General features: G+C 63.2%; 2 protein-coding genes across 3 annotated transcripts; one reads left to right on the top strand and one right to left on the bottom strand.

The window, feature by feature from the left end:
* The first annotated feature begins 289 nt into the window (after positions 1–289).
* Positions 290–15,534, top strand: LZTR1 (leucine zipper like transcription regulator 1). 2 transcript variants are annotated; one of them, XM_044674646.1, is made up of 19 exons: positions 290–348; positions 1,990–2,046; positions 2,280–2,359; positions 2,805–2,913; positions 3,411–3,494; positions 4,069–4,126; positions 4,935–5,074; positions 5,159–5,360; positions 7,461–7,571; positions 8,197–8,289; positions 8,581–8,676; positions 11,395–11,554; positions 11,647–11,816; positions 11,921–12,077; positions 12,153–12,279; positions 12,365–12,514; positions 12,668–12,773; positions 12,852–12,932; positions 14,146–15,534. In XM_044674646.1, the coding sequence occupies exons 2-19, from the start codon at positions 1,997–1,999 to the stop codon at positions 14,260–14,262; spliced, it is 2,091 nt and encodes a 696-aa protein (XP_044530581.1). In that variant the 5' UTR covers positions 290–348; positions 1,990–1,996; the 3' UTR covers positions 14,263–15,534. The 2 variants fall into 2 exon arrangements, with proteins under 2 accessions (XP_044530581.1, XP_044530572.1); XM_044674637.1 differs by having other exon boundaries at positions 300–352.
* Positions 14,924–17,969, bottom strand: THAP7 (THAP domain containing 7). Its single transcript, XM_044674656.1, has 5 exons — positions 17,961–17,969; positions 17,736–17,815; positions 16,854–17,009; positions 16,628–16,768; positions 14,924–16,498 (listed from the first exon to the last, which is right to left on the bottom strand). Exons 2-5 carry the CDS (start codon positions 17,813–17,815, stop codon positions 15,931–15,933), a joined length of 945 nt encoding a protein of 314 aa, XP_044530591.1. The 5' UTR covers positions 17,961–17,969; the 3' UTR covers positions 14,924–15,930.
* Positions 17,970–19,927: the final 1,958 nt, after the last annotated feature.

Here is a 19,927-nt window from a genome sequence, read left to right as displayed (position 1 = left end):
GTGAATCCAGAAAGGGGAGGGGACGTAGGGGGGCGGGGTCTTAGTGGAGGCGGGGCGCGGGACTGGTGTGTGTAGGCTGCGGAGGGGGAGTGTCTTGGTCGAGGGGCGAGGCTGGGGTGGGGCCGTGGGGGGGAGGCTGGGCCCTGGTGGAAGGGTGGAGCCAGGGAGGTCTTGTCCGAGGGGGCGGGGTTGGTGGAGGGGCGGAGCCACGGAGGTAGTAGAGAGGGGTCCCGAGGGGGGCCTCTCAGCCCAGACCCTCCCCACCTCCGTGCTCTCCCCTGGCAGGCGCAGCAAGCACACCGTGGTGGCTTATAAGGACGCCATCTACGTGTTTGGAGGCGACAACGGGTAGGTGAGCGAGGGGGGCCCCTTGCTGGGGCAGGGCTCACTCCTCAGAGTGGCATCGCAGCCATTTCTAGGGGCTGTTCAGGGTTCGAATTCTGCCTCGGAGGCCTGGGTGGTGATTTCCTCTCCACAACTCCTGCCTGGCTCGTGGGGGCATTACCGTGGGCAGAGGCCGACCCTGAGCTCCAGTCTGGCCTCCGATGTGACCGCCTGGTTCACGCTGGTCACACCCCCGAGCCTCTGCCTGCCTTGGGGTCCTCGAGGGTCCGGCGGGCCCCTGGCGCTGCTGTCACGATGTCCCCCAGCCTGGCTGCATTCGCTCTCTTTGGACAAAGGCTTGGCCCGGCCGCCCGGCTGGGCCCCTTTGACTTCCGGGCCCCTCCTGGCCCATGTGGGACCTGCCAGTGCCACCGTCCCCCCTCCCGTGTGGTGGTGCTGCCCACGGGCGCCCGGGCAGCCTGGTGCCTCGGGGAGCGGCTCTGCCCGGGGGGAGGCTGCGGACTCTGGCTCCTGCCCCGTGGGGCCCTCGTGGGGCGATAGGCAGAGCCCAGAGCTGGCAGCTCGCCATCGGTCCCAGCGTCCCGTGTGTGACTCCGGGCGCTGCTTCTGTTAGTGCCTGTTTGTCTGCCTGTCTGGAGGGGTCCCATTCGCAGACCTCCCTACGGGGGCCACCCCTGGACGAGGTGTCTCTGTCATTCGCTCTGGCTGTCCAGGTTCTGGGTAAAGACTGCTGGTGACCCATGGAGCGGCTCTGGAGGCTGGGGCCCCGGGTTCAAATCCCACCCCTGACCCTTAGTGCCATTTGGCTAGGGTGGGCCTCCATTTCTGTCATCCTCACTTTCCTAACATTCAAGGCTCCCACACAGACCCACGTATGTGCAGTCCCGTGTACGGGAAGCCGCTGCCTATTGTTCTCGGTCACTAGCAGTCACGGGCCTCATCCTTGGTCATGTCCTCGGACGCCAGTGGTCAAGGGCTTCCCTCCCCAGGCGGTGCGAGGCCTGAGGAGCCTGGTTTATTCCAGAGGGATGAGCCGGGCTTCTTGGGGAGGGGGGGCAAAGGAGGCCCCGGGATGGCCCCAGGCCCAGCGGGAGGCCGCCTCAAACCCAGGAACCCTTAGAATGTCTGAGCTGGTGGACCTTCATTCTAACTTGGAGGTGGGACAGGTGGTTTGCTCAGGCCCGAGGCTCTGGCTGTATGGCTAGAGAGAACTTTCAAGGCCTCCCAGTTCAAGCCTTCATTTTTCAAGTGGAGAAACTGAGGCAGGGTGGTGACGTGAGCTGGCCTCTCGGTCTTAGGTAGAAGTGCCTGCAGCCAGGTGGCTCAATGGATAAAGCCAGGCCCGGAGATGGGAGGTCCTGGGCTCCCATCTAGCCTCGGACACTTCCTCCTGGGCGACCCTGGGCCGGTCACTTCCCCTCCGCTGCCAGCCCTTAATGCTCTTCCGCCTGTGAGACGATGCCAGTGTGGGGTCTGAGGCGGAAGGGAAGGGCTCACAAGAGGCTTGGCCGGTTCCCCGTCCCGGGCTCTGTCCGCTGGGCCGCTCCACGTGTCTGAGCAGGAGGCCCAGCTGTCCACCTCTGCCCGCTGCCGTGCTGCCTCCTGGGGTCCGGCCTGTCCCGAATGGGGCTTCTTCCCTTTCAGAAAGACGATGCTGAACGACCTGCTGCGCTTCGACGTCAAGGACTGCTCCTGGTGCAGGTGGGCTCCTCCCGGCCTGCCGTGGCCAGCATCTGGGGCAGGGGGTGGGCGCAGGCCTGAGCTGGACCCCAGGGCTGCCCGGGGCCCACACGGGGAGAGGAGCAAAAGGCCTTTTCAGGCCGGGGACCCGCACCCTCGCGGGCAGAGTGGGAGCCGATGCCCTCCCCTTCTCCACTGGGCCTGCGGGTCTGCTGCGTGGGGCACCGACGCCCGGCTTGTGCCCCCCTCTGCAGGGCTTTCACCACAGGGACACCGCCAGCCCCCCGCTACCATCACTCAGCCGTCGTCTATGGGAGCAGCATGTTTGTGTTTGGTGAGGACCGAGTGTGGCTGGTGGCCCCGGGATGGGGGGGCAGCGTCACTGACCCCCTTACACACGGGGATACCGAGGCACAGCGAGGGGAAGGCTTGGGGGCCCCTCCTACACCCTCTCCTCTGGAGGCCCAGCGTCTGGCCTTGTGTCTGCCCAGAGCCCCCGGGGGTGCCCCTGCAGCAGGGAATAGCCTGGCCAGAGGCCCTGATGACGGTCATTCTTTAGCCATCGTGGCCCCTTGTGAACCCTCCTGGGGAGCCTGAAGCACCCCAGAGGGAGAGCAGGCCTCCCGGGCTGGGCCATCCTCCACAGAGCCTGCCAGTCACTTCCAACCAGGGCGCTCGGCGCGGCTGCCCCGGGCCGGGCCTTACAGGGAGGCGGGAGGCTCAGAGAGAGGCGAGGCCGTGGGGGCTCCAAAGCGCCTTCACAGAGCGCGTCTTCACAGGCGGCTACACGGGCGACATTTACTCCAATTCCAATCTGAAGAACAAGAACGACCTGTTCGAGTACAAGTTTGCCACCGGCCAGTGGGCAGAGTGGAAGATCGAGGGGAGGTGAGCGGCGGCTGGGACCTCCTCAGGGTCAGCCCCGGGGAGCGGCCGGGGGGCCGGGGGACGAGGCCCGCGGTCAGATCTGGCCTAGCCGGTGGCCCGGCCCAGTCGCTGAGCCCTAGCGACCTCCATCTTCTCTGGAAGGAAGTGACTGGCCGCAGCGGCGTCTGCCCGGAGGACCCAAAGGGGGCCAGGGAGAGGCGGGCACAACAGAAGCCCTGAGAGGCTACAGAGAGGCCCATCTGACAGCTCAGGAGACTGAGGCACCCCATGGGCATGTGACTCACCCAGGGTCACACAGCTAGTCTGTGTCTGAGGCAGGATTCCAATTCAGGTCTTCTGATTCCAGGCCCAGCACTCTGTGTGCCTAGGTTGGGAGTCGGGATGTGAGCAGACTCTGAGGCTCCCGGGACCCGAGCCAAGATGTCTGAGGGAGAGGTGGCAGGCCGGGGCCGGCGGTGCCCCGTGGCGTCCCTCACGCACCTGTGGTTCTCCTGCAGGTTACCTGTGGCGAGGTCAGCTCACGGGGCGACCGTGTACAGCGACAAGCTGTGGATCTTTGCGGGCTACGACGGCAATGCCCGGTACGTGGGGGTGAGGCCGGCTTCCCTTCCCCTGGCACTGTGCACCCCTGCCTGGCTCCCCCAGAGGCGTCTGCTGCCTTTGGCTGACCTCGGCCTGCAGGGTGCTGGGGGTCCCCTGGAGGTCTGGTCTGGTGCAGGCAGTGCCCCAGGAGGAGCGCCCACAGGATGTTGGGGGTCCCCCATGGGCCTGATGTGGGCAGTGCCCCAGGAGGAGCGCCCACAGTGATGCTCTTGATCAGGGGGCATCCAGGCTTTTGTTGTAATGGGAGGCTCCCTCCCTCCCCAGGCAGCCTGGGGAAGCTGCTTTCTGCACGGCCTCGCTCTCCCTGCAGTCCTGGGCTCAGGGTTGGGCACAGCTGCTGTAGGCCGGGCCCTGGCCCTTCTCTGCCCTGGTGGGCCCAGGAGGCTCTGGCTCTTGCTGCCATCTTGTCCCCTCCCGGGCCAGCCTCTTCCTCTCTTGGTCTAAAGCGGCACCCTAGGGAGAGGGTGCAGGAAGATGGGAGCCCATCTTGGGCACAGCCGGGCACCGCCCCAGGCAGTCACCGCTTCTGTTCCCCGGCTTCTCTCACTCCAGGCTAAGTGACATGTGGACGATTGGCCTTCAGGACCGAGAGCTGACCTGCTGGGAAGAGGTAAGCTTTGGGGGTGCCACCTGGCTTCCTGTCAGGCAGAGAAAGGAGCCCCGGGTGCAAATCCTGTGTCAGGAGTGGCTGGATGGCAGCCGCCTCCCAGGATGTCATGAGACTGGCTGGTGGATGTGTTGGAACAGTTTTTTTCGCCCTGTTGATGGGAGCCCTGGAGCCCGTGGCCTTGAGATGGTTCTGGATGGAAGAGAGGGACGCTCTGAGCCTGAGGGGGGTGGGCAGGGCCTTCCAGGTGTGGGGACAAAGGCCTGGAGGGGGGAATAGAGAGAAGACCAGTGTGGTTGAACAGGAAGTGGCTGGGGAGTCTGGAGAGGGGCGGTGAGGCCAGACCGTGAAGGCCATAAAAACTGGCAGAGGAGCTTCTGGCTGATTCTAGAGGCCCTGGGGAGCCCCGGGAAGGATGGTCATTACCGGCGGCCATGATGGCCAGCGTTTCTCTGGTGACCGCTCTGCGTTGGCACCTGGCCAAGCTCTCCATATAAACGTGCTCATTCAGTCATGGTGGCCCCACGAGTGGCCGACATATTACAGATGAGGAAACTGAGGCAAACAGGGCGAAGTGACTTGCCCGGGTGATGCAGCTAGTGAGTGCCTGAAGCCACATCAGACCTTGTGACTTCCTGACTCTTATCCGCTGAGCCACCCGCCTCCTCCCAGTAAATAGATGGGCCCGTCGGGCAGCCTCGGGGCATCCCAAGAGCCTCGTGGGTGGCCCGGTGACTCGGCCTCCCGGGGAGGCGGGAGGCGGCCCCTTCACCGAAGGCCCATCCCGGCCCAATTTCGCCCTTGGTCCTAGATCGAGCAGAGCGGCGAGATCCCCCCCTCCTGCTGCAACTTCCCCGTGGCCGTCTGCAGAGACAAGATGTTTGTGTTCTCGGGCCAGAGCGGGGCCAAGATCACCAACAACCTCTTCCAGTTTGAGTTCCGAGACAAAGTGTGAGTGCGGAGGCGGCTCGAGGGAAGGCCCCGGGGTGGGCAGCGGTGGCGGCTTGATGGGTGACCGTCTCCTCCTGTACCCAGCTGGACCCGCATCCCCACTGAGCACCTGCTTCGGGGCTCGCCCCCGCCTCCGCAGCGGAGGTACGGGCACACGATGGTTGCCTTTGACCGGCACCTGTACGTGTTTGGGGGTGCAGCCGACAACACCCTCCCCAACGAGCTTCACTGCTATGATGTGGACTTCCAGACCTGGGAGGTCATCCGGCCGAGCCCCGACAGCGAGGTAAGGGCGCCCTCCTACGCAGGTGTGGGACAGCCACCAGCACTTCCGGTCACTGAGACATGGGGGGTCTGAGGAGGAAGCCCGGGGGGACAGACGGACACGAGAGGAGTGGCTGGGCCGGGCAGGAGCTCTTCCTCAGACAAGAGTCTCCTCTACTTTCCACTTCCTTTCTTTGGGGCCCATCATGGATGAGAATTCCCACAGGTTAAAGGGGGTCCCCAGGGGGCGGCCCCCAGGGTTAGGGGGTGAGCAGCCCCCCCCGGAAGGAATCGCTCAGGGGTGATTCCTCCTTCCCAGCTGTCCCCAAGCTGCCCAGACCCCTGCTGGCCCTTCATGGGAGGCCCGGCCTCCGCTCTTCTGTGGGGCTGGCCAGCTTCTCTCCGAGGTCATTAGAGTCTACGGAGGGGCCTCCCAGCCTTCAGGAGGCCCTGAAACAGAGCCGGCCCACGGCTGTGCAGGTGGAGGGCCCTGAAGAGCAGGGCCAGGCAAGCGCCAGACCCAAGGAGAGGAAGGGCTTTGGCCGGACGCTCAGAAAGTTCAATCCTGCATGCATTAAGCCGTCGCTGTGTCCAGCAGTGCTGTAGAAACGCCGGCCACTAGGTGGCTCGTGCCTCAAGAAGCTTCTGGGGTTGAGGAGGCGGCCACAGATGAGGGGGGCCCAGCAGGCCATCGTGCCTTGGCCATGCATTGTGGACATGGGTCTGAGGGCCACTTGGGGCTGGCGGAGCCCAGGGGCTACGCTCCGGGGAGGGGGTGGAGTGGTTGCAGGTGGACAGAGATGGCCCAGAAGAATTCAGAGGCTCCTTTGTGACCACTGGAGGGATGCGGGGACCATCAGGCCAGGCCTCTCCTTGTACAGAGGGGGAAACCAAGGCTGGAGGATGCAGGGCAGGAGGGCAGAGTCTGGCCTTGAGGCCTGAAAGGTTCTGATCTCAGCCAGGCCCAAGGGCCAGGTCATGAGGCCTTTCTCTTCCCCCTTTCCTGGCTCTTTACTGACCTGGTCAAGCTCACGGTACAGAGGATGCCCAGGACATTGTTGCATTCACAGCTGGCCCCATTGGTCAGCAGATGGGGGCTGAGAAGGCACATCTGACTGCTAAGACCCCTGCACTAGCCTGGCCTTGCAGGAAGGGGTCACCTGCTCGGCGCTGCTTGGCTTTCTTGCCATTTTGGTATTTTGGGGTCTCCAGGCCAAGAAGGACAGCTGAGAGCCTGCAGCCTCTACATGGGTGGACAAGCATTTTATTGAACTGGGAGCAGGCCTGGGCCCTGGACCGAGCAGGGTAGCTGGGACTTGGCCAGCAGGGGCAGCCCCTGCCTTCCTTTCTTGTCCCCGGGATTCAGAGATGGAAGGGCCTGAAGGACAGGGCAGGCGGTCTAGGCTCTCCTGTCTCTGAATCCAGTTGGACTCCAGGCCCCCCTTTTGACAGGAGGAAGCCGAGGCCCGGCCTGGGGCAGGGACTCAGCGAAGGTCTCCCGTGCCGTGAGTGGCCCGGGTGGCGGCCCCTGCCCTTTGCTACCCTGGAAGTGCCCCTCTTTCAGGGTCAAGGCTGCAGTTTCAAGGCCTCTTTTGGCCTCGGAGCTCTGTCCCTGCCCCATGGCGGCCCCCTTCCCTCCCCTGGTCCCGTGTGGTCCTGGGTGCCGGCCACGTGCCCTCATCCTGCTTCCTCCCTTTGCCCCAGCTCTGGCACTTGGCAGGCAGGCCCTCCTGGGGCGGTCAGTGCCGGGCATTTGCCCTGGCCAGGGAAGCAGACGGGCTCCGCCGCCCTCATGCCAGGCTCTCGGAGGAGAAAGCCCCGAGCCTGGGCAGCCCGCGTCTGCTCCCGCCCCGCCAGTGAGCGCTGATCCAGCCCCAGCCCTGAAGGAGCTATTGGTGGGAGGGACGAGAGGGGGAGCGGCTGGAGAGGCTTCTTGGGAAGGTGGGATTCGGCCCGGCCACCAGAGGGCTTAGTGAAGGCCGGACCACCGGCCTCGCCTCCTTCCTCCTGGGCTACGGAGGGGCCTCCCGGCCTCCAGCCCCGCTCTCGGGGGCCAGGATGGGTGCTTTGGCTCTGCCTCCCTCCCCTGCCCACCTCACCCCGGGCCCCTCTTCTCATGTAGCTGCCCAGTGGGAGGCTGTTCCACGCGGCTGCGGTCATCTCGGACGCCATGTACATATTTGGGGGCACAGTGGACAACAACATCCGCAGTGGCGAGATGTACAGATTTCAGGTACCTGGGAAGGGGCAGGCTTGGCCTCCCGCTGGGGTCCAGGGTGCGGGGGGCCTGCTTGTCACAGGAAGGCGGCCTGTGGCACAGTGCATGGGGGGAGGGCTTGGGAGTCCCGAGGGGGCAGCCTTCCTGGCACTCTCTTGGAGATGGGACGGTGACCTGCGGGCCAGAGGACGGCCATCGCTCTGAGGGCCAAGCTGCCCGCAGGGCTCCGGCCTCTGCCCCCCCGAGGGTCAGAACAGGGACCACCCTGCCACCTCAGCCCTGGCTGGCCTTCACCCAAGGGGGCCGGGACCCTGGGGGGGACCTCGAGGAGAGGAGGGGGTCCGCCTCGCCGCTTGCAGGCCGGCTGCAGGGGAGGCCTCGCTTCCACAGGGAAAAGCGCTTCGTGGGAATTTAGAGCCCCTGAGGCGGGTCCAGGCTCTCCCGGACGAGCCGCAAAGGCCGGTGTTCCTGGGTGGGGGAAGGGCTCTGTGAGGCTGTGGATGTGGGGGGAGGCCTGGCCCGCCCCGGTGGCCTGGGCACTGCTCCTAGGTTCTGGGCAGAGGCCCAGGCGGGCTGCACCCTGGGTGGGGGCGCCAGCCCAGGAGCTGGCAGGGAGCTCGCGGGGCTGCGTGTCTTGCAGTTCTCCTGCTACCCCAAGTGCACGCTGCACGAGGACTACGGGCGCCTGTGGGAGAGCCGGCAGTTCAGCGACATGGAGTTCATCCTGGGAGAGGTGGGTCCCTGGGGTGCTCTTCTTCCCCAGGAGGGGCCCCATCAGGAGGGAGTGAGCTCCCCATCATCAGGGGCCTCGTGAGTGTTCTGGGCGTGGGATCGTGGACGTTACTCTGGGTGGGCCTCGTTTTGTAGATGAGGATGTCAGAGCCCAGGACACGAGGGACCGGGCGGTCGTAGGTGGCAGTCAGAATTTGCACCCAGGGCCTGTGACAGACAGTGGGGTCAATCCCTTCTCCTGCCCGAGGGGCCCCAGAGCGTGGCGATGATGGGCTGGGCTTCTTGTCCGCAGAAGGAGGAGCGGGTTCGAGGACACATCGCGATTGTCACAGCTCGGTGCAAGTGGCTGCGGAAGAAGATAATGCAGGCCCGGGAGCGAGCGCGGCAGGTGAGGGCCTCCCCCATCCATGGGGACCTGGCGGGGAGACAGATGGGGGTGTCACTGATTGGTGCTGGCTCCCCCCCAGCTCTGCCTCTCCTGTTCTAGGCCCCCCCCCCAGCCAGGAGGCAGGATGCTGTGTGCTCAGAGGCTGCTGGGGAAGGGCATGGCCCCATGGAGGGTGGAGGGGGGCCCCTGAGGCCTCCTCTGTCTGGCTCTCGTGTCTCCCCTCCTTCCTTCCAAGGGGCCCCTCGGACATGTGGGTAACAGTCATGTGGTGGACACGGTGAGAAGGGCCTTGGAGAGCTGGCCCAGGCAGGGCCCAGGAGAGGGCCGGCCGGGATGATTTCTCTGGAATGGGCTCGGGCTCCAGGAGGGCACGATGGGCTCCACTCACTGAGGTCCAGCAGGGATGCCTGCCCTGGAGGCCCACAGACTAGATTGGGGGGTCCTTGATGCCAAGTCCCCTCCCACGGGCCTTTCCAACTGTCCCTTCGTGATCCATTCTGAAGGCCTTGAAGCAGAAGGAAGAGAAACCGGCTGCAGTATGGCTCGCAGGGTGGCTTCTCTGGTGGGCAGATTGTTGGGGTACAGCCTGCAGTACTGGGCAAGAGAAGGAAGAGAGGAGCCAGCGAGGCCCCTGAGCACCCCAGGGAAGAGTCGGGTTGCTGGCCTCACTACTTGGGAGAAGTGGGGACCCCTTCCCTGCAGAGCCCAGGACAGAAGGAAGACCCGCTGAGGCCCCACATTTGCCGGGCACCAGGGATGGAGGTAGCAGGGGGCACCAATGCCAAAGATGAGGCCCATCAAGATGGGGCGCTCATGGCAAGGGGATGCCCATCATGGGACCGGGGCTTCTCTACCAAGAGCTGGATTTCCTGGACCAGAAGGGACCTTTGGCCTCCTGTTAGGACGTGACAAGCAGGCACTCAGCCACCTCTGAATCCGGCTTGGTGGGTCCTGGGGACCATCGCGGGAATCTCGGGCTGCAGCCCTCCAGGGGAGGGAAGTGTAGATCCGCTTTTCAAAAATGGGAAGAGAGTGGAGCATGTGGACATGAAGGAGCTGGCGAGCTGGCCTCAGATTCCTGTGGAAGCCAGAGAATGTCCCAAGGGCTGCCACCCCAGACCAGGCTCTCACCAGGGTCGACCTCCTGGCCCTCCAGGAGAGAGCAGAGCACTCGAGCTCATCTTGGACTGTTCTTGTGAGAGATGGAGGAGGGCCTGGCGGCAATCCGGAACATGGCCTGGCACAGTGGCTGACCTCGAGAGCCCTTTGCAGTAGCACAAGGGGAGGAGGTTCTGTCTGTGAGGCACCGACCTGTGGACACTTCCCGGGGCCTCCCGTGAAGGCTGGCACACCACGTTTTAAGATCATACAAAGTCAGCAGGGAGCGAGAGGAGAGAGTCCCTGGGCTGACCACAGACAGACGGAGAGACCTCAGCATCCTAGAAGGGGGCATTCAGTGGAGAGAAATACTAAATCGCCCAAGGCATGACACAAGCATGTGAAGGGTGTTCTGACTAGCAAATTGGCGAGCAAGCAGGCAAGGGAGTGAGCCATTGAGGAGAAAAATGAGAGCCCGCAGAGGAATGAGGGAGCAAACAAGTGAATCAAGAAAGGAATAAGCAAGTGAACTAGCAAGAGAACAAGAGGAGCAACAAGAGCCAACAAGGGAGCAAATGAGAATTAATGAACAAGCAAGTGAGAGCCAACAAGGGAGCAAATGAGTGAAGTACCGAAGGAACAAGCAAATGAACCAGCAAGAGAACAAGTGAGGGAGCAAACAAGAGTCAATAAGCAAGTGAGGGGAAGATGAGTGAATTAATGAAGGAACAAGCAAGTGAGCCAGCAAGAGAACAAGTGAGGGTGCAAACAAATGAGCCAATGAAGGAATTAGTGAGGGGGAAAACAAGTGAATTAATGAAGGCACAAGCAAGTGAGCTGACAAGAGAACAAATGAACCAGAGGGAAGGAGTGAGTGAAGGAGCAAACGAGTGAGTGAGGGTGTGAATAAGCAAGCCAATGAGAGAAGCAAGTGAGCCAACAAGAACCGGGGAGCAGCCTTGGAGACAGTGCTTGTCAGTGATTGCCAGGGCCTGCCAGGCTGTGCTGCCTGGAGGGGGCCGCTCCTGTTAGAAATGCTGCTAGAACCCCGGGCTTCTCCAGGCAGAGGGGGGCTGGCAGGGCAGCGCCCAGGTAGATGATGTGGGGCTGGAGGTGGCACCACTGCAGGGCTCTGGGTCTCAAGAAGGCCCCCCAGGGACAGAGTCGGAGTTGTTTGGGGGAGACTGACTGGTCGGGGGCTGTTCCAGCCTAGACAGGCTGCCCGAGGGGGGCTCGGCAGCATCCGATGTCTTCCCGTCCTGGCTGTCTGGGCTGTGGAGGCCCCCTCCACGGTGTGCTAGTCCTCATCGCAGTGGCCTCATTCCCACCCCAAGCTCCTGCTTGGCCCTTTCCCAGGCTTCTTCGGGAGGATTGGGATCAGAGGACCTGGGTTCGAATCTTCACTGTCTCAGCCTCAATCCTCAATGTGGAATGTAGGGCTGGACAAGATGGGCCCCGGAGTGGGGGGTGCCCATTCGGCTCCAAAACGGCTCCTCCCGCCGAGTCAGGGACATTCCTGGTGCCCTTCGTGCGTCACAGCCCCGGAAGGGCCCGTGCTATTCGCTCCCTTTTACAGAGGGGCAAACTGAGGCTCTTTGGCTTTGTTTTGGTCGCGTCCAGAAGTCCAGGCTGGAGCCCGAGGAGGAAGGGCCGGGGCCGGGCGGGAAGCTGCCCCCGCGGCCTTCCCTGCTGGAGGTGGCCATCCGCGAGGCCGAGGCGCAGCCCTTCGAGGTGCTCATGCAGTTCCTGTACACGGACAAGATCAAGTACCCCCGAAAGGGTAGGGCGGAGGGAGCGCGGCCGCGGCGGGGGCGGGGCCGGGAGGGGTCGGGCCGGGCGCCGCGGCTGAGCCGCCCCCTCCGCCCCGGCCAGGCCGCGTGCAGGACGTGCTGCTCATCATGGACGTGTACAAGCTGGCGCTGAGCTTCCAGCTGTGCCGCCTGGAGCAGCTGTGCCTGCAGTACATCGAGGCCTCGGTGGACCTGCAGAACGTCCTGGCCGTGTGCGAGAGCGCCAGCAAGCTGCAGCTGGACCAGCTCAAGGTGGGCGGGGCCTCCTCCGGAAGGGGCGGGGCGCGGCGGGCGGCTGCAGTGACTGGGCCAGGGTCTCTGGGCCGCGCCGCCACGCTCTGGGTCTCTCCGCGCAGGAGCACTGCCTCAACTTCGTGGTGAAGGAGTCCCACTTCAACCAGGTGATCATGATGAAGGAGTTTGAGCACCTCTCGTCCTCCCTGATCGTGGAGATCGTGCGGCGGAAGCAGCAGCCGCCCCTGCGGGCGCACTGCGAGCAGCCCGTGGACATAGGTGGGCAGCCGCGCCCTTAGTTCTCTCTGGCCGCCGCCCCGGGCCGGCCTCACCGCGCCCCTCCGCCCCCTGCAGGGACGTCACTCATCCAGGACATGAAGGCCTGCCTGGAGGGCGCCGGGACGGACTTCTGCGACATCACGCTGCTGCTGGACGGCCACCCGCGGCCCGCCCACAAGGCCATCCTGGCCGCGCGCTCCAGGTAGGCCACGGGAGGGGGCGGGGAGGGGGCGAGGAAGGGCGGGGCAGGCGGCCGTGCGGCCATGCGAGGCCTCTCGGTGTCCCAGTTACTTCGAAGCCATGTTTCGCTCCTTCATGCCCGAGGACGGGCAGGTGAACATCTCCATCGGGGAGATGGTGCCCAGCAAGCAGGCCTTCGAGTCCATGCTGCGCTACATCTACTACGGGGAGGTGGACATGCCGCCCGAGGACTCTCTGTATCCTGCGCCGGCTGGGGGCGGGGCGGGGGCGGGGCGCGGGGAGGGGCCTGGGCCGAGCCCCGCCCTGCTGTGGGCCTCTGTGGAGGCCCCCCTGCCTACGTGCCGCCGCTGTCCCCGGTGGCCACCGGGCTTTCCTTAACCGTCCCCCAGCTACCTCTTCGCGGCGCCCTACTACTACGGCTTCTACAACAACCGGCTGCAGGCCTACTGCAGGCAGAACCTGGAGATGAACGTGACGGTGGAGAACGTGCTGCAGGTAAGGGGCGCCCGGGGCTGGCACCGCGCGGCTGGGCCCCCCCAGCGCGCCCCCTGACGGCCGCGCCGCGTGTCTCAGATTCTAGAGGCCGCCGACAAGACGCAGGCGCTGGACATGAAGCGGCACTGCCTTCACATCATCGTGCACCAGTTCACCAAGGTGGGTTGGCTCCTTTCTGGGGTTTGGGGGGGCTGCTGCCCGCCCCGCCTGCCCTGGCTCTGAGGGCCCGGCTCCCGGCGCTGGACTCCAAGAGGGCTCCGTCCGCCGTCCGGAACACGGGCCCTGGGCCCAGCCTCCATCCCCAGGCCTTGCCCGGGCGCCCTCAGTTGTCTGGCCGTGGGGCAGCAGGTGGTGGTTGGGGAATGCTGGGAGTGCCCGAGGGCACAGCGGGCACTTCATGGCTGCCCTGCCCCCCACCTACGAGAGAGTCTCAGGGTACTGAGTGGGGCCCAAGCCGGAGGAATCCGGGCCCCCTGGGGCGGCAGGCTCAGAGCTGTGGGCAGCCGTTGTGGCCAGGAGGAGGTGCTGCATGTGGCGTTGGTGGGCACCTTCTTGGCCTGGTTGCTGCTCACAAGGGCAGGCCTGAGCGGGTGACCCAGTGGGACTGAGCCAGTAAGCCAAGGAGGAGGGGGCAGCAGGCAGACCCCTGGCTCTGGCCCAAGCTCCCGAGGCCTCGGGCTCCCTAGTTGGGTCTTGGGGCACCCTGGCGGGGCATCCCAGGAATAAAAGTGCTGCTGTTACCTGACTGTCGCTCCATGTGGAAACATCCCCCCACAGCCCAGCCTTCCCTCAGGACCTGGAGGCCTCCTCTCCACCCCCCACCCCCCAGGGCCCTGATAGGGAATGGGGTGGAGAGAGCTCCCTGTTCCCCTGGTTCTGGTTAAACAGCCACGTTCCTCGGGTGGGCCCTGGGGATGGATTATGGGGGAGGGGGCCAGGGAGGCAAGCACAGGCGTGGGATGGTTAGGGGAGATAAAGTCTGAGCCAACAAGGCTGCCGTGGGGCTGGGGTCCCACAGGAAGGGGCAGGAGGCCCGTGAACCTGGGCCCTTGTCCTCACTGGCCCAGGGCCCCAAGAACCCACCCTGAGTGGGCATGGGTGGGTGTTTGCCCATATCTGTGAACATGGGCACCTGAGGGTCATGGCCCGTTCCCGAGGCGCCTCGTGGCTCCTGAGCATGCCCACTGTTTATGGGGGTCAGTTTGCTTTGGCCAGCTGGCTGTTCTCGGGGCTCTGCCCCATATCTTGCGGGGAATGGGCCGGAGAGGCTGTGACCCCTCTGGATCCCCCAGACTTCCCTTCTGGGCCCTCTGTCGGGAGAGCTGGGTCCAAAGGCCCGCAGTGACTTCTCCCGTCTTGGCTTTTCCTGAAGGTTTCCAAGCTGCCCAACCTCCGAGCCCTGAGCCAGCCGCTCCTTGTGGACATCATCGAGTCTTTGGCCACTCACATATCTGACAAACAGTGCGCCGAGCTGGGCTCTGACATATGACGTTCCAGAGGCCCAGCCCTGGGGGACACAGTGGTGCCCCGAGGAGTGCCGTGCTTGGAGCAGCCAGGGCAGGTGTGAATGGAGGCTCAGTGCACCCACGGCCTCCTTGGGGGGAAGGGGCGCCCAGGGGGTCCTTTCCCCAGACCTCGTCTCCCCTCAGCAAAGGACAAAGACTGGGGTGGAGGGGAGCACCCTGACTGCCCCTCCCTCTCATTCCTGGGGCCCAGGGTTCAATGACACCCTCCCAAATCCTACGTGGCCTCCTTTACTGCTGGACAGTCCAGGCTTTTCCTGGCTCCAATGGCTGCCTTGGCCTGGTCAGGATGAACCTTTCCATGGCCTGTGGCAAATGGGTACACACTAGTGCCATGTTGGCAAAGACATGGCACATGCACGCTGGCACCATTCCTCCTCTTCACTGCGCCTGGGGACATTTTTTCACATGCCCCACTCTGTCCAGCTGCCCAGTGTGGGCACTTCCTCTCTGCTGTCTGGGGTAATGCTGTGAGGGTGCAGTTTGGGCACATGATCTCAAAAAGGTTTGCCAGTGCTGCCCCACTGTGTGTCAGAGGCTGGCCTTTAGAAGCCCTGAGGCATAGTGGGGAGGCCCCAAGTGTGGATGAAGCAGTGACCATTCAGTCATGGGTGATAAGGCTGCTGCTTCTTTATCTTGGATCAGCTTTATTTTATTTTATTTCTAGGCCTCTGCCCCTTCTTACCCTTTTAGGCTGGGGGTTGGGGCATGCCACTGCTCTTCCTTGTCCTGATGTCCAAAGACTGAGGTCTGGGCTGAGCCCGGGGACCCCCAGTCTGTTACCGCTTGGAGGGGTGGCAGGAGCGGCTGGGCCCTGGGCCCTGCCTGGGTGTCTACAGGCCTAGCCGTGGGAGCTGAGGGACCATGGCCCAAGGGAGGGACAGTGTCCAGGCCACGCCCTAGTGGGACCCTTCCTCTGACCCCTGACCTTCTGGCTTCTAGCAGCGTCCTTTGTCACCTCTACCTAGTTGAGCCTATTGGGCAGATGAGGTCTTGCCAGGCCTGGGCCCAGCCCCAGCAGGGGACACTCGAGTGTTTTATTTGTCCTTCCTTATTCGTTTGGGCCTTGCAGCCCATGTTGGGGTGCTTTTGAAGCTTACCCAGAGGGGAAGGTACCAGGGGAAAGGCCCAAATCAGCAAATGCAGGCCTTGGTGGCCCACTGGGCTGCCTATTGTTGAGGTTTCCGACATCCCAGACTGTTCTTAGTGACTGCTCTGGGCAGAAATAAAGGACTCTGACTGGTCAATCTGCTTGTCTGCCTCTGGCTGGGGAGGGGGTGGGAATGACCACTGTGGTGTGTGTTGAGGTCCAGAGTCCTTGGAGAGGCCCAACCGGTCACTTCCTCTGGGTGCTGAGTGCACCCCTGGGGGCCGCTGTTCTTAGGTGGGCTGCAGTGTTCCCCCTGACCATCACACAGTGGTTTGGAACAGACACGAGTGAGACAAGACCCGTTGGTGCCCCTTCGGCAAGGGGCCGACACTCATGGGGTGCTCAGCCTGGCCACATGACTGCATGCAGGGAGGGAGCAGAAGGAATTCAGATCTCAAAAAGTGCCAGAAATACTGTTTTGGTCCATCCCCCACAGAGCAAGCCAGAGGTCTGGGGTGGCACGGCCGGCACCCCAAGCACTGCTTCACTGCATTTCAAAGCCTTGTGGGTGCTCCTTGGGAGCCTGCCGGGCGTCCGCCTGGGCCCGCTTCTCTCGCACTCGCTCCTGCTGCAGCCGTGCGATCCGCAGGCGCAGACGCTGCTCTCGGCGCTTGCAGGCCTGGAGCTGGCGCTGGGCTTTGTCCAGGGCATCCAGGGCCGCCTCGGCCCGCCGCTTCCACAGCAGCGCGCTGCCCACCTGGTAGCTGTGCTCGTTCTGGATGTAGGCCCCGGCCGGCGGGGGCAGCCGCAGCATGTAGGCTGAGGGGGACACGGGCCGGGCCGCAGAGGGCGAGGGCTCCCGCTCCAGGGAGGGGGGTGTTGCGCAGCTCGCTTCGTCCCCATGGGGGGCCAGGGGTTCCAGGAGGTCGGAGAAGGGGCTCACGAGGCCGCTGGGAGCCGGCGAGGGTGGCAGGGCTGGCAGGCTCTCCGGGGGAGCCGGGCCTTCGGGGTCAGGCAGCTCTTCCCCGGGGAAGCAGGGGACATCGCCAGGAGGTGGCCCGTTCACCAGGGTGCTGTTTACAGGAGGAGGGGGTGGCAGGCCCGCAGAACAGCTGTGGAGAAACGGGATGAGAGATTCAAGGGCCCCCCCCAAGCCCCGGGGATCCCCTCCCTCCTTTATCTTGCAGATGGGGAAACTGAGGCCCGGAACCATCTGGCCCTGCGCCCCTCCCTCCACATACCGGCGTCTGCGTCTCCTGAGTCGGGCGAGATCGGGGGAGCCTGGGTGGAAGCCCTGGGACTTGGTTTTGGAGGCCCGCCGCAGCTTGGAGAAGGACTCGAATATGGTGGGGACGGCCCCTTCCTTCAGCCTATGATAGCCGCTGGGAGGGAGGCGAGACCGTGAGGGGGAGCCCCGCCTCCGCCCCCCGCCCGCCCCTCAGCGCGGCCCCGCCCCCAGGGACCTACCTGATCCCCACCAGCTCGAAGCAGTTCTCCTCAAAGTGCTTGGAGCAGAAGTAGATGTACTCGGACGCGGGGTCCCAGAGACCCTGCCCGCTGGGGTCCAGCCGCCTGCAGTTGGCCAACCAGAGTCCACGCCGGGGGTTGTCCTTCTTGGGCAGCCTGAAGGAAGCCCCGCCCGGCGACCCAGCTCAGGAGATGCCCCAGGGGCTCCCCCGGGCGGTCCCCCGTCCCCAGGTCCCGGCTCCGCCCCGCTGCCCCACAGTTTGTCCGGGGAAGAAACTGGGCATGAGGAGGGACTTGGACGGGAGGGTCCAGCCCGGGCCCCGGAGGCCCGGCAAGCAGGGAATGGGTCTGGGAGGGATTCGGAGGATTCCCCCTTCCCTCCCAACCACGGGCACGGGCCAAGCCCCATGATGGGAGCGACCCCGCCGTGAGCCTCAGTGTCCTCATCTGGAAAATGGACGCTGGTGAGGGCAGCACGGGAGCGGGCCTCGGAGGAGGAAGAGGGCGCAAAGGCTCGGAGAATGGTAATGTGGAGCGGGGAAAAGGAAGTTTGATCCGAGGGGCCGCAGAGAGCCGTGGGATGGGGGCTGAGACCCTCGGAAGCCCTGCCCGGCCCCGCGGGCTTTCCTCTGCCCGGGGAGGGGGCGGGGTCCGGCATGCCCCCGGCTCCAGACTCCCAGCAGGCCCTCACTTAGCGGCTAAGGGAGGCCGGCCGGCGGGCCCGCCCCCTACAGGCACCTCTTCCTCCCACCACAGCCCAGGGGAAGTTTCTGGAGGGAGGCGGGCTGGCAGTCCCCGCGCATGCGCAATGACCCGCCCCACGCAGCCACTCCCGCACACGCATATAGCACGCACGCGCACGCCCAGCGGGGACGCGCTCACCTGTGGAAAGAGATCCCGCGGGTCCGGGTCTCGCGCGTGTCGCGGGTGCAGCAGCCCGCGGCCGAGCAGTGCCGGGGCATCTGCAGGAGGAAGGGAGGAGGGTGAGGCCTCAGGCTACGTCGGGACTTCCCTCCGCCTGGTCCGGCTGCGCCGCCCCAACCTTTCCCTGCCCTCGCCCCCCTCCCCCGTCCGCCCCCGGCCCCTCTCCTCCTGGGCCGCACTCACGGCTCCTCCATCGCGACGCCGCGGACGTGGTCTCGCGAGAGCGCGCCCACCGTTACAGGGCGTGAGCTGAGGGGCGGAGACTACGCTTGCGCAGTAAAGCGAGGGCGGTAGAAAGGCGGAAAAGTGGCCGGTTTACCCAGGATGCAGAGCGCCAGCTGGGAGAGAGCGAGGCTCTGCTGGAAGGCTGGGCCGGGGTCAGGGGCGGGGTCATAAGATGGGGGCTGGGGTGAAGGAGTGTCCTCACGAAGGGTGCTCGAGATAAGACCAGGTCGCCTCCCACCCCCACCCCCCTCGGGAGTTCCTATTTCCGATTTACACTTGGGGAAACTCAGGCCGAGCAAGGAAGAAGGCGTTTAATTAGTGCCTGCTCTGTGCAGCCCTTGTAGTGCTAAGCTCTTTCCCCTGGGAGGCAGGTGCTGCCATTACCCCCATTTTACAGTGGAGGAAACTGAGGCAGGGGCTGGTGAAGCGAGCTGCCCAGTCACATCCAAGAAGTGTCAATTCTCAACAAACACTTCATTTCCTTCACGAATTTCCTTTTACAGCACGAGGAACTGGGGATATTGTACAATAATGTGAAGGCCCAACTCTGTGCCCCCCATTCCCCATCTTGGGGATGTCAGAAAATGAACCAGCAAAATGGAATCTCATCATCTGGAAAAAAAAAATACTAAAAACAAAGGAAAAGGAAGAAGACAGAAGTGGCCCTGAATGTTCCCAACAGGCCCAGGTGCCTCACCTGATTGGACAGATACTATGGACAGAGATAGAGAGATCCTCATTCCTCCTCTGAAAACGCACATACATGCATAGTGCACTTGCAGGCCCACTTCCACTACTTTGAAAACTGCGCCCAACATGGAGCATGCCCTACTCTGAGGAGGCCAAGGGCACTGACTTTAGCCAGGAAGAGATTCCTATCTGGACTCCTCCTTTGCTAGGTTCCCTCTCTTTAGCATCAATACTGTGTATTGGTTCCAAGGCACAAGAGCAGCCAGAGCTAGGCAATGGGGTCAAGTGACTTGCCCAGGGAGACAGGCTGAGCTAGTGTTTAAAGAAATCAGCCCCAGAACTAAATAGTTACAAAGGCCATATAGTGAAAGAAATTAGTCTCCAAGGAATGTTAACAAGACTCATTGCTAATGAAAGGTGGTGCTTAGTTGTAGCCTGGGAGTGGTGTGTTTCATCTGTTAGAATGATGCTAAAAACCTATAATTTTGGCCCTCAAAGTCAATAAACATTTAAGCAGCTCCTGCCCTCTACTGGGGGGTTGTCCTTTGCACTCATAAAGGACCAAAATGACATCGCTACGTCAGGATCCATGTCCAGTGTGTCTGACTGGCCCATCAGACCAATAAGAGTCCAGAAGGCTCTATCCCAGATTGGGCACAAATAGCCCTTACGAACATTTGGGATGGAGATGGCTCTAGATGTGGGAATCTTGGGTTTAAGTGACTGCAAATCTGCTTTGGTCAGAGAGCACAGGCTCTCTTTGATGTGGGCACACCATGTCGGACAATTCTGTGTCAGGGTCTCCCCGCCTCACAATTGATACCTTGAGTGTCCTTGTATCACTTCTGATCTCGATGTGAGTTCTCTGTAAAATAGTCTTTTAGGTAAAGGTGCCTTTGGCATTTGAACAACATGGCCAGCCTGTTGGTGTTGTGCTCTGTGCAGCAGAGTCTGAATGCTTGGCGGTTCAGATAGATACAAATGAAGACAGCCCCTGCCTTCAAGGAGCTTACACTCTAACCAGGAAGACAACACACAGAGGAAGCTGGAAATGAGATAGGACCAGAAGCAGTGGCTGGTGGGAAATGGGAAAAGGAAGATGGGTGAAACTTCTTTAAATAGAAGCTCTGTAGTTGAAAGGTCTAATCAGGGGCCCTGATAAGAATGTATGTGGTAGGATTTGAACTCAAGGCACCCTGACTCTAATCTAACATTTCATCTACCAAACTGCCTCC

The sequence above is a fragment of the Gracilinanus agilis genome, chromosome 1, assembly GCF_016433145.1.
Source record: "Gracilinanus agilis isolate LMUSP501 chromosome 1, AgileGrace, whole genome shotgun sequence".
Lineage (NCBI taxonomy): Eukaryota > Metazoa > Chordata > Mammalia > Didelphimorphia > Didelphidae > Gracilinanus > Gracilinanus agilis.
This window is presented reverse-complemented; position numbering and strand designations above follow the sequence as displayed.